Source organism: Haliaeetus leucocephalus, unplaced genomic scaffold (genome assembly GCF_000737465.1).
Source record: "Haliaeetus leucocephalus isolate CR32 unplaced genomic scaffold, Haliaeetus_leucocephalus-4.0 Scaffold678, whole genome shotgun sequence".
Classification (NCBI taxonomy): domain Eukaryota; kingdom Metazoa; phylum Chordata; class Aves; order Accipitriformes; family Accipitridae; genus Haliaeetus; species Haliaeetus leucocephalus.
In genome coordinates, this window is record NW_010973114.1 from 3086936 (window position 1) to 3100717 (window position 13782).

Here is a 13782-nt window from a genome sequence, read left to right on the forward strand (position 1 = left end):
TTTGAGCTGTAATAGCTGTTTGATTGTAAATCTCACAATGGAGAGCTGCACAAAGTTTACTGTAAGAGCAGTGAGCTGTAAATATGTCAACCCTTAATGCCTTTCATCATGCTAGAAAGCTACTCCTGAGACAAAGCAGATCCTGGTTAATGTTTACTGAGCTGCAAATAAATGAACATGCCGTAGAGAAAGTGGGATGTCTAAGGAGTCCTTGTAGCTCGAAGGGAAATGCAAACCCTCTAACAAGGCTTGATGCTTTTAAGCCAATTAAGAATCATTTTAGGATTATCAGCTAAATGATTAAATATAGTAGGTAGCATGTAGAAATACATGAGAAACTGCAAGAAAACTGCATGTAGCAAGTGATGATACTGTAACCTGACTGTGTGCTTTACAGTTTCTGAAATAAGGGTGGGGTAGAAAGGCATTTTCATTTGTTAAAGCTATGTTAAAGGACTGAATCTTAGACATAAATGTCCAATTGATGCTGTGTTGTGAATTCAAAATGAGGTTGATGTAATTATGCATCTGTCAATCTGTTGAATCATGAGAATGTAAAGATTATAATACATTGATTTCCCAGGGACCAAGAAACTGAAAACTACTCCATCTTCTGCCTAATGCCTAGGAAAGGAAAGTCAGCGAGGAGGTCTTGGACAGGATCTTCTTGAAACCTTAATTTCCAACATAACAGCAACTTTCTTTCTTCCCTTTCTTTAATAGATGTCCTCTGTATCGAAATGTGTTATTCCAAGATGATTAAATATTTTTAGTTCTAGAGGCCAGGATGTTGATTTTTCCCCACCGTACCCCCAAGTGTTTAGCTGTGTAAAGGTACAGCAGAAGATGCTCAGTAATTGCATTTTGCTTTCTGCTTGTATAATTTGTTCCTCATCTCCTTCAAAGCCACCTGAAGGAGCAGGAAACTGAATAGACTTGTCATGGAAGACAGATCTGTTCCACTAGCTGGACTACACTTTATTATTATATTCACCCTCTAGCGGGGATAAAGTTTCTCGGGCAATGCACCAAAAGCCCTCACATTCTGCTTTTCTTTAGCCTATTGGCCTCTCTGAAGGCATTCCAAAATGCTAGTTAACATTCTCTTCCCTAGGACAGAAAAGGGCTAGCACATACTTGATCAGAGGAGGCCATAGCTCTCCTGAAAACCTGCTGTTTCCTGAAATACCCTGAGAGACTTTCCGTAGCTCTGATGGACAGCTTTGGAAGTCTCTCAAACTCACTAACTGGCTGAGTTCTCAGGGGTAAAACTACTCCTATTCTGACTTAAATGACAAGTCTAGTTTCTGCCTCAGAGGATCTGCAAGCTGGAGAAAGGCTTATTCTAATAGATCTATGGACTACCCTAGGAGAAAAGAAATTGTAAGGTAAGGCAAGATATATTTCCCTACTTCTCAGATTCTGTTTTGTAGTAGTAGTACCTAGGGGAATCAGTCAAAGTGTATTGCGAACCATTGAGAATATTGCTTCAATCTAAAGCAAAGAAATTCTTTCTTATATTCCCCCCCCCGCCCTTATGTTTCTAAGGCAATTACTGTCTTCATCTCAAAACACAGGCAGATATGCAAGTATATTGATTTCCCAATGTTCTTATAGATTCATTTTATTATTTTTATGGCAAATGCTAAAGGGTCATAAAACCTTGTTGTTGCTAGTAGTAACTTTGTGAAAGGGCTTGCCTTCCAGAAAAGAGAAAAACACAGATGTGATGAACTTTTTGTGGGATGTCATCTACTGAGTACAGTAGCTACTAGAATATTTCAAGGAATAAGTGACCAGGGAGGAAGATGCATAGTTCTGATCAGAATGCAAAGAAAAATGATGAGAGGAACCTATATGTAGAATATTATACCTTCTGCAATTACCTACCATGAATTCTCTGGATGAAAATGGAATACATTTGCAGGAACTGAATATCACGTAGTTCTTCACTATTAAACCACTATTAAAAGCTAAAATTGGCCCCATACTGCCGTTGCATTACTGTAAATATGCCTGACAGGTAGTTTTCTGAGAGTTGCATGGGTTTTTTTGAGGATAAATACTTTTCATCTGCCACATAATATAGAGTTGTTTTAAGACACATGGGTACGGTTTTCTTCAAAATATTGTTACTTGGAATATTCTGTCCTGGGAAGGCTTCACTGAAATACTTTGTTCATTGTTTGCTTAATATAACACAACTGGGATTTTATTTATTTGTTTTAGCAAACTAGAATGAACGATTTGCACTGCCTGAATTTAGACACTTGGACTTGGTCTGGAAGGTAGGTTTCTCTCTGTAACACGAAGTTGAATGTAGCAGACTGAAACATATTGTTAAGTAGTTCTAGTGCTAATTTTGTAGCTTTTCCAAGAGGAGAATGGGAGCTTGGGGACTATTTTAACAGCTGTTATATTGTGATTTCAATTTAATTTAATTTGATAGTGGTTACTAAGCTTTTTCTTTTCTGCACCAAAGCATTGATGATGCTATTTTAAGCACAGCATGTAATGATTTAACATCCTAATTTTCAAGATGGGTACATTTATCCATATGGAATTTTAGTTTTGATGTCTTTTTGAATACTGTTTTTACTCTCTACATTTGGCTCATTATGGTACAGATTGGGGAAAGATCTTCCCCTCTCCAAGATAAGCATCTTAACCATTTTTTAAAAAATCAAGTAAAAGCATGACTTAAATATTTCAATTTTAAACTAAATGAGGTATTAGTATACTTCCTAAGATTTGTTTGCTTGCATATAGCATTTATGATAGTGCCTACTACATGGGTAGAATCTGTGGATATACTGTTAGCTGACAGACAAACCAGGAGATAAACAGTAACTGATGAGTGATAATCACTGTTCTGTTCCTATTCTCAAGGTAACCTAATAGTAATTTCATAAAAGACCATGAAATACACCTTTCCCGAATATGTGTCAGTACTGATCCTGCTCCAGGGCTTTATGTGGTTCATGCACCTATGATGGGCACCTTTAATCACCTGGGACAGCTGATCTGATCCTGCGCCAAGTGTGTTCCTCTGCCCTCTGAGCTGAGAGCAAAGCAAGGGAGTAGACACAATCCTCCAAACATTCCTTCTTGCTGCTGATGGCAGCAGGACAAAGAAGTCCCACAGTGTTCTCTCCAAACTTTTCTTTGAAGACTTCTTTAATTAGCACTTACGATTAACTAATTAGTTTAATTGCCCTTTTTCTTTGCTAGTTCTTTTAAAATTAACAATGTTCTACCTAAATGATAGCATTGACTCTCTTAGACTGTGAACTTTACCTCTGAGTGGATTGATTATTCAGATTATTGTTTTTGTTGCATGAGCAGTTGCTGTTTGGCTTGCTTTTTATTGCTTTAAAAAAGGAAACCTGTGACAGTTGAGTGACAAGTTAATGAGAGGAATTTCAAGCCCTGAAGGAGGGATGTCAGTGTCAGAGTTCTAAGTCCTCATCAGCCAGCGTTCCCTTTGTTTGGCATTTGAAAACTAATATCGAAGTCTTTTTAAAAGTTTTCTGGTTTTGACCTGAATACAACAGACTGATTTTACATACATGCACACACATATCCTTAGACTAAGGATGGTAATAAGAAATGCAGCCATTCCTAAAACCTGAAGATTCTTCCAATACTCGATTATTTCTATATTGTGATCCAAGAATAGCTCACAAGACTTACCCATGATTTAATATAGACTCTGATCATTATAAATTTAGGTGCCTACTATGCAGCCATTCTATAGTACGTCTGCAAGGAGTCTTTGAGAGACTAAAAAGAGAGATTTAAGAAAATAGGAAAAAAAGAGTCTGTGCAGAGTGTCTGCTGCTGTGGTGGCACCTGAGAGGAGGTAAAGCGTTCATATTTATTCAGAGCTAGAGGGGTAACTGATCAAAGCCTGGTCTTACAGGAAGCGTCACAGGCCTGAGCACTGTTCTTTCCTTACTAAAGTGACTGATTTTAGGGAAACCTGAGAAATATAATTCAGACTATCACAGATGGCAGAATTTAGATTAGCCATTGTCAGCTGCACACTGCGGGGGGGGGAAGGGTACTTTCCTAGGGCTAGATGATGTTTTCTCCAAATAATTTATTTGTGGCTATTAATTAGCTACTATGGTAAAATCATCTCATACTACCAGGCCACCTGTCAGCATGCACAAACATACAATACCTCTTAGCGTGATTTCGTCTCCTAATTACAAAAGGAGCAAAAAATCAGTGTATCTTTCAGGACTATCAAATCAGTATTTACATTTCAACTCCAGTTTATAGTCTGTCTTTGCACAAATTGTTTGGAAAATTATTTCTGGCTACATGATTTCTTTCATAAAATCAATAGTGGTGGCTGTATTAGAAATTGGGCATTTGTAGGAATCATCTCCAATATAAAGAACTTGGTCCCAAAAGTCCCATGATTCCACACATAAACATTGTAAAATAAGACAGAGTAGATAAACAGGCCGTTTGGGTTTTTTTCTCTCCTCTTTTTTTTTTTTTTTTTGTCTGAAATTTATATAGCAACAAAATGCTTGCTGAGACCAATAAAGGTACATATCAAGAGTGTGAAGTAAAGAAAATTACTGTATATCCTTCAAGTACCAGCAATAGTTTTGAATAGTTGTAATCAGACAATCCATTTGCAGCTGAAAACTGACTCTAAAAAGCCCTAGTGTCATTCCAGTATTTTACAGGTGGGGAAATTCCTTCAGACTGGTTTGCTGTAAGTTTGAGTATTTTCTCCTCTAGGTGTTTCTTGCAAGGAACCTTTCTTATGCTATAGCTTCAAATTCCTTTCTACTGAAATTTCTGATCCGATGATGAATTAAAAATTGGGCAGGATACAACCTTTCTGATCTTGATGACAGAATTATCTCAGCCATTCTGCATCTGCGGAGAGATTGTCTTTGATTGCCATTTGAATTATCACCAATTGAGATTCAAGGATTTAATACAAATTAAAAAAGTGTGGCTGTCTGAATGCCGCTGACCAAGACAAGTTGACTGCAGGTGTTTGAAGTTCTTCTGTAAAGTACAGATCTCCCAGCAAGGAGTTTTTTCTTATGCAGCTCTATGCAGGTTTCTTAAGGAACTGTGTATTAACCTACTAATCCAGAAATATCTTCCAGCATGAGATTGCAATATTTATTTTAGTTGCCACTATCCAGAAGTTACCTTGCCTTCCCTGAGCTCCACTGACTTGTTATTCAGAACGTTCAATGTTAATGTTACTTCTGTTACTGTGATAATTTTTTGTACCAGTAGCATGAAAGACTGAAACATTATCACCCATCAGTATCTGGTATATATTTTTCTAAACATCACAGCCTGTTGGATCTCAGCACAGTCTGCCCCTTTGCCAAGTTTAGAAGCATCTTATACAAGAGTTGTGCAAAGCAGGCACTTAAACATTGTGACTTGGCTTCAACTTCAGTGCCAAATTTAGTAGGACAGTTTTGCAATCACTGTTTGATTAGCTATGATTCTTCAGTCTTTGCTTCCAGATGGAAAAGTGCTTAGCAGTCACCAGTAGTGAAATTCCTTAAACTGAACTGCAGATGCCTGTATTACTCACCCTAGGCTTCCTCTGTGCTCGGTTAAGAGAAATAGGCACTTCTTGGGCATGAGACAACTGGTGCTAAGGTAGATATCTAAAATTAATCACGAGTTGTGCTTTTCAAGGACCTGCTTCCCTTCATTGATTATAAAGGAAATACAGATGACTGTCTAATGTAGATTGAGTTCTCATCTGTGTATGTTGCACTTACCTCACTTTAGCAAAGTGGAGGGGGGAAAAAAAAGTAACTGGTCCTTCGAGATATAGTCTGCCTGGATTGAACATTCCTTTCTTACGTGCTCTGGACAGTCTCCAACTAAGATTCTGACCCTGCAAGAGAGCTTACAGGTGTTTGCACCTGCTTTTTCCCTCATCTTTCCAAAATGAGGGCATACTGAGTATGCGGTGGCCTAGATTTGTCGTGTCTAACTTTAGGTACTTTACAACAGAAGTTGCCACTTTGCTTAGTGTCAAGATACTAGGTGGGCTGATGCCTTCTGGAGGTCCTTAAGTCTTGTCTGCTGGATCCTCCTGAGACAACTGTACACCTAAGTGCCTAAGCTAAGATAAGGGGTTACCACTACAGGTAACCCCTTATGTTCAGCTTCTTTACTGTTCAGATTCTCATCTCACGCATACTTAACTGTGCAGCTAAAATGAAATCAATATCAAATCTATATTTTTGTAACATGAGCAGATTTTTGGAATAATAAACCTACATCTGTTTTGTACTTAAGAATTCCACTTTTTACTAAAATTTATCTCAAAGTTTGGGTGACCCACCATTGTGCTAAAAGACACAATGTTGGAAGAGGTAGTAGCTTTTGGATAAAAGGTAAAGCCACAATCCTTGTATCATTTAAGATAATTTTCCTAGGAGCAGAGGGACTGTAGCCTGTCAGGATTCATTAAATCTTATCTCAAATAACTGAGCCTGTTCACCTACATGTACTGTGCAGTTTATTTGAATGTATAGTCCTTTCTTTGCTGTCCTAAGTGCCTTCAATTGTATGTTAAGTAGTGGCTTTAGTGATCTTAAGAAAACAAACAGGCAAAATAACAATCAATGCTTTTGTGCTTACATTTGATATTTATATAGCTGATTGTTCAGAGAACAGTTACTACAAGAAATTACTTCATTTAGATTTGAACACTGCTCTTCTCAAGAGTAAATTCAGATTGCATAAATTCAAGTTTTTCAGTGGGAATATATCCAAGCTTGGTCTAGGACAAACTGAATTAACTATTACATTTTCTGGCAGGTTAATTTTCAGCATTCTTTGAAAATTTGTTTTTGTTTATTTATTTCTTTTTGTTTCACCAAGAATTAATATCAGTGGAGAGAAACCAAAAGATCGATCCTGGCACACGTTGACTCCGATAGGAGATGACAGACTTTTTCTTTTTGGTGGACTAAGTTCTGATAATGTTCCTTTAAGTAAGTAATTTAGAGGTTATAATTCTACTGTACATTTTAGTACTAACCTTGTGTAATGTGCATATTTGTTGTCTTTCTCAAACTACTTAGATCTAACTTGTTACAGAACTTTTGTGGTACTTGAGTATCTCTCTAGCTATCTTATTATTTTTATAGAAATAGAGGAGCGCATTGTGTAGTACAACGAGAATGTATAATAAATCTTTCACCAAACTGTCTATCATCTAAAAGAATAAAGGGAAGAGTCTTGCACATTTTGTTATGAACAATGGGTAACTTTTGATATCAATAGCAACTGCAGGAAGAAGATACAAACAATAATGTCAACATAATGTAGATTTTTGGATGAATAACAAGTCACAGCTACAAAATGTCAAATAAGAAGTAGGATAGTCTTATACTGAGTTCCTTTTCTAGAAAAAGCAACTTCTTTTAATGAAAAAATGTGAAATTAGTGAAAATAGTTTTGATATTTTCCACTGGAAGGGTGCAATTTTCTCAGTATATCCAAAAAAAGTAAGTGTATTTTAATTCCAGATTTCAGTGAAGTAAGCTTTCTGTGTCTGAATGGTTAAGTTAAATTACAAAGACTGGAAAGATGCGAGTTACTGTAGTGATGATGTTACTGTTATCTTAATATAATGTGCTCTTAGAACACAGAGCCTTTTGTGTAGATAAAAAAGGTAATACTTTGTCACAAGAAAAAGTCCTAATGTATGTTCTTACATTGTAGGTGATGGCTGGATTCACAGCATTACAACAAATGGATGGAAACAACTTACCCATTTGCCTAAGAGTAGGCCTAGGTATACAAAAATAGATAATGTTTGCTGAAACTTAGGCATTTTAAAAAACTAAGTAATTTTAAATTATTGAACAGTATTTTTAAACTACATTATAAGAATCTTTTAGAAAATTAATGCAGTATGATTGAGTAGTTTGCTTTACTAACTTATGTTCCTTCATACCTGATACAGCATTATTACTTTGTGTTTGTTACAGTTGATGCTTACTTGCATGATGATGCTTACTTGCATTAAAAGATTTTTTTGTGATGAAGGATCTGGGTGTCCAACTAACCTGGTGTTCTATAGGCAAATTATTTTTACGTAAGAAAAAGTATATCACATAACTTTTGAGGAATTAATATCCTATGAGAATAATAAAAGTTGATCAATGTTGATACATTATTAGAAACATGGCAGAGACAACCATGAAAATGTTGATGCTCCTTTCAGGGCTCAGAAGTATTATAAAATACTTTGTTTTTTCCTTGAGCAGAAGCAGCTTACTATAATTACAGTTTTGCAAAACTGACTTTAGTACTAAACAGCACAGCAAATGACTGTGGAATTTTGTTATTTCGAGGACTTAACTGCCAACCAAAAAGGACCTAGTTCTAGAATGTCTCTTATGGACTCTGTTCCCCTTCCCTCTCTAGTTTAAGATTACAGAAAAAGATAAGATTCTTTCTGACTAAAGAAAGCAAGTTTCATGTTCTGAACCAGAAGCTGCCATTGAAAACAGGTGCCTGCTGTATCAGAGTACAGACTTTTTTTTTTTAACGCAGTAAAATTCTCTGTATTTGTAATGTAAATACTATTGAATTGATCTGCTGTAGATAGTAAATATTCGGGTTTTCATGGAATTCATTCTATACATTCACCCAGGTACTCTCAGCACAATTTTATATCATTCTTTTAGCATAGTGTACAATTCTGGTGTGGCATTTGCATGCTTCCTGCTTTATGTTCTGTTTTCTGAATATTACTGAAATAGCTTTGCCTCAATTAATTTTCTTCCTGTTTTATCCTATTCTAGGGTGTCTTTTAAATATAACAGCACTGTTAGACCAAGTTTTCTGCTTTCTTATATTTCAGACCCTTTCAAGCCCAAGTAAACCTACACCTTAGCTTCATAGAATATTTCCTGTCTTTTTACAATTAGTGAACTGATACATGAAGGGACTGATGACTGCCTTAAATAACAACACACATCATTAGCAGTCGAGGATCATGTCTGTCTTTGTTCAGTTCTTTACATGGATGGTCTCATAAAAGTTAACCGCTGAAGTGGACTGCCTCACCTTGTGTAATTATTTTTACTGATGCGTCATGAAAAAAGATCAGGAAGGGACAGAATATGATTTTTCTACAGGCAGCAGCCTAGGGAGCTGCAGCTCAGCCTTTACTCCACAATTAAGCAGCTGGAATAACATTTGTGCCTCCAGTGGTGGTAGGGCTGGATGTTAGGAACCTCTGACTCTTGAGCCCCAAGTGGCTTTCAGGCAATTCAAGGGCAGATCCCATACTGGGCTACAAAGTGGAACTGTCACTTGACTGTGCTGGCAGAAAGGCTGTTGAGCAAGCCACCTCCCTTGCTGCAGCAGAAGCACCAAAGAGGGTTCCTGAGGTTGACACTGCTAAATTTGCTGGGGACTGTACTGCACAGGCAGCCCAGACCCTCCTAAGAGAACAGAGCTTTTGGGTCATGTGCTGACAAGAGTCTCAGAGCTGCCTCAAGTCCAGACATGTCCTATGGTTCTCCACCATCCGAAGATTTTGGTATGCAGTTTGTAGGCTGAGGGCAATTGCCTTTCTTTGACCTAATTCTTTATTGAAGTAAATAACCTCCCCATGGCTTTTTTAAAAAAAAAAATACTTCAGAAACCTTTTTCAGGTAGTCCTGGAAACATGGATGAAAGGAGCCATACCAAAAGCCTGTCTAAATATTGAACTAGTTTGAGTGTGAAGTACTTACTTGTACCATAGTTGTATCCCTATACTTACAGAGGATTACTGCAGGGTCTCTGCAGCTGAAAAAGGTTTAAGTTAGTTCTATCGCTCATATGACTTTACAGCAGGACTTGAAATGCACTGGCAATAATACCTATATGTGTACTTCCATTTATTTCTATTATTTTATAATAATACATGGTATATCACACATGCATTAGTGTATTTTCCTGATGCTTCTGCAGAATTGATTCCCTCCTTAAATTCTGTGAAGAATAATTTCCTTCAACCTTCATTTTTAGCAATTTCTAAAAAATTGTTTTCCAGGTTATAGATCTGTGATTCTGTACTGGTAGAAAATATTTTTCTTCTTTCTGTCCATCAGTTGTACTTCAGCTAACATTGTGCATGCCAGGTTAAAATACAGAACAAATTGTATATTTAACTTACAGATTCCCAGTGTTTTCCTTACAATGTAATTCTGTTATTCTAGTTGGAAGAGCTGTGTAAAAAAGGTTACCTCTATTCAGCATCTGTATAATTTAAATAACATGCTTTATTAGAATGTTTAGGTGATAAGTTAGAGCAGCTGTGAGAGGACATAAACTCTGTCAGTCTGTAGAAAAAGCATCAGGTTGCGAGCTAGGATGTCAACAAAGTCAAGGCAGGAAAGGCTTCCCAGTGTTCTTCAGTGACGAAGTCCAGGCCAGAGTTTTCCTAATGCAGATAAGGCAGAGACAGATCTATCTACAGGTATGAGGAAGAGACAAGGTGGGATACAGTTTAGCCTAAGGAGAATGGTGAACAATTACTGATATGAATGGAGTAAGAAAGTGAGAGCGTTTACTTTGTGTGAAAGTTCTAGTGGTGCATATTATTTTGGTTAAGGGCCAGAGCTCTGTGGTGATAATCATCTTGTGATATTTACTTCAGTGGTGATACAGCAGCAGAAAAATTACAGATTTTGATCTGCTAATAATAAAAAGTAAATCTAGCAAGGTGTAGCTGCTGAAGTAGCAGAATCTTCGTTAAAGCAAGATTATACAAGTCAGGTTTTTTGTTTTGTTTTTTTTTTTAATACCATGTGCTGTTATATGCACAACACAAAACTTGCTTGTGGGCGTGATGTAAGTAATCAACACACAGAAAATGTTCCCCAGGAATCTTTGGGGGAAGCGTAAAACTGCAACAGGATAACTTGTGTTCTGAAGCTCTCATCCTAGTGTTCAGGGATAAGAGTCAGTATCGAAAACGCCACAATCTTAAAAGCCATTAGAATTGTAGTTATGAATTAAAGTAGTAGTGGAAAATTTAAAATGAAAAAAAAGGAAAAGAAGAGCTGTTCTTGGCAAAAGCTTGTTTTGTACTGTTATTTCGTTTTCTGAAAATTTTCCACTGTAACGTTTTGTTGAAGTAGTGATAAATAAGACAAAGTCTATGTAACTAGAGTACAGAAGAGTCAAATAATGACAAAAATATATTGGTCTGTATGAAATGTCATTCAGCAAAATTCTCATGAGATGGATAGTCACATTGCTCTCTCCTTTTATATTGTTAAAGAAATGAGTAATATCGTATGTTAAGATGTTATTTTTTACCTCTGAAGACTTTTGAAATAATGTCTTTGTCTTGGTTTCCTAACAAGGGTTACATTACAGTGCTCTCTGCATGTACGGCTGTCCCTTCTGCCCATGTACGTTTTGAATCAATTGACCCATTTCAGTAATATTTGATGAAGAAGTAGGAGGCTCAGAGATACTGAGTCCCAACGTACTCTGTGCAAATAAATGGCCAAACAGAAAAGAGAGACTCTTGTAATCGCTTCGCTCCAGTGAGCGCTCAGTGCTTATTCTCCATTCTTCCGTAAGAACGGATGGTCTGCCTTGAGACACAGCTTGGTAAAGAACAGGCTTTATTGTTTTCTGCAGCTCACAGAGCAACTTGTAAAATACATTACTTAAAATTGCAAATTTTTTCTGGGTAAGTAGTGAGGCCAGTAAGACTTCAAGGCTCTGTGCATAAATAGGGAATCAGAGGATTAAAAAAGTGACCTTTCCGTTTTATTTAAAAGGGACTTCTATCCGTATAGAAAAAGAGTCTTTTGAAAAGAAACTTGAATATGAAGAATGGAGGAGAGTCTCTGTGAGGTGAAGAGGTTAATATGCAAGTAAACTTACTGCTTTTCTGAAACCCTTAAGAACGTTTAGTTTTTAGATTTGTTTTGCTGATAACACACAACTGCTTGTTGTTACTTGGTCACTAATTCTATTTATAATTTTATTTCTAGATTGTGGCATACAGCCTGCCTTGGAAAAGAAGGAGAAGTGATGGTGTTTGGTGGAAGCAAAGATGACTTGCATTTCATGGACACAGTCAGTAAACTGAATAATGAAATCCTACCACTATGATAATTAAAATTGATATAAAATAAAGTTAATACAATTGGTGATGATATTGGGTTCATTCATACCATATGGTGGTGTGAGATGTGACCTTAGGTGTTCTTGGAAAGTAATTTAGGAGGGTTTTTTCCTGCCCTTCTAAGGCTCATAAAAAGGAGTTTGTTACTCAGATTCTTTATAAATAATTATTTAGGTATTATCAGTTTTAAATCATGCATGTGGTAATAAATGTTACACTAATCTAGAAATTAGCAATATTTCTGAGATAAGCTGTTTGTCATTTTAATGGTGTGTTTTTTCTGTTGATCAGGGTCACTGCAGCGACTTGTTGATATTTCAGACTCAACCTTATTCACTCCTCAGGTGAGTTGAGGCTGTTGGCACAAAGAGTCTAGTGTAAATCTTTATGGCACTGTGCTTTTACACACGGGTTTTAACCACGTACTCCTATGTAGGCAGGTAAAATACAAAATTACCTCCTCGGTAAGTATTTGAAACATGCCAGGTATGGCAATCCATAGCAGTTTGAAGACTGGTGTTGCATAATACTCTCTCCTGCACATCCAAGCACAACATATGTCATGAACATCACAAGCTTTTATTAGATGTCACTTTTTTGTCTTTAGGTTATTAGACCATTTACCTCAATCTTCCTTTTCTTCTTTTTTCCCTCTCTTCCGCCCCCCCCCCTTTTTTCCTTCTTCAGGTTGTGCCTCGACTGCATTGGTAAAAATGCAACTCTCTTAAAGAATCAAATACCATGCTTGCCATCGAAACTTTTGCAGCAAGTGCTGAAAAAAATAACCTTCTGGGCTGCAGTTAACCACCGGCAAGAGAAAAAAGCTGAAACTGAAAGACAAAGCCAACTAAATACCACATGAACAATGGCAGCAAAACTGTTGAACACTTTGGTTTATTTACAGCGTACAGCAAAGTCTTTTGTTAGTGAACTTTACTAATGCTACAGAATTAAGCTGAGTTTCTAAGTGAAGTTTGAGAACAAATCCTTTTTATGGAAGTCTCTTGTTTTCTGCATTATAGAAAACTGATAAAACTTCATTTGTATATATTGTTAACTTCTGTTGTGGTCTTAATGAGACAGTCCATACAACTTGTTCTTTTTGGAGGTGACAGATGATACAAAGTGTTTTCAGTTGGATAAAATATGGCTTAAGTCTAAAATCTTACTACAGCCTTATCACATCATCCTTTCTGAAAAGGTAAAATCAGTTCAACACGGTATCTTTGGAAGATTCACACTTGTCAGTCTTGAAAAAGGTAACTAATATGCTAACACCGCTGAATCTTAGTATTTGATTCCACGTGGCAGACTCTGTCGAGTGACGGAGCTGGATGTCGTACCCAGAGTAGGAAAGTCAACTGGCTAACCGTGGAACTTGAAGAAGCAGCTGCTACGAGCAGCGTTACCGTTTGTATAGGAAAGCTTATATGCAGTTCATAATATGGTTTTACTATGTTTCTGTAATCAATGAGTCCTTTTTGAAATAGGTTGTATATTGTATTTTGGATGTGTAAAGTTTATATTTAATTCTTGGTTAAAAAAAAGCTTATTTATTGTTTAAAAAGAGCATATGTAGTACTTGCTATTTTTCTGTTTCAACTATTTAGTTAACAGGA

At 36.7% G+C, this 13782-nt stretch overlaps 1 protein-coding gene across 1 annotated transcript in view; it reads left to right on the forward strand.

Moving 5' to 3' along the window:
* Positions 1–13655, forward strand: part of KLHDC1 (kelch domain containing 1) — a 30548-nt gene extending 16893 nt beyond the window's left edge. Inside the window, exons 8-13 of the mRNA XM_010579752.1 lie at positions 2230–2288; positions 6895–7007; positions 7741–7813; positions 12030–12114; positions 12455–12507; positions 12851–13655. Coding sequence (XP_010578054.1) covers positions 2230–2288; positions 6895–7007; positions 7741–7813; positions 12030–12114; positions 12455–12507; positions 12851–13025 — 558 coding nt within the window. The 3' untranslated portion in view covers positions 13026–13655. The remainder of the gene's footprint in view (positions 1–2229; positions 2289–6894; positions 7008–7740; positions 7814–12029; positions 12115–12454; positions 12508–12850) is intronic.
* The last annotated feature ends 127 nt before the right edge of the window (positions 13656–13782 follow it).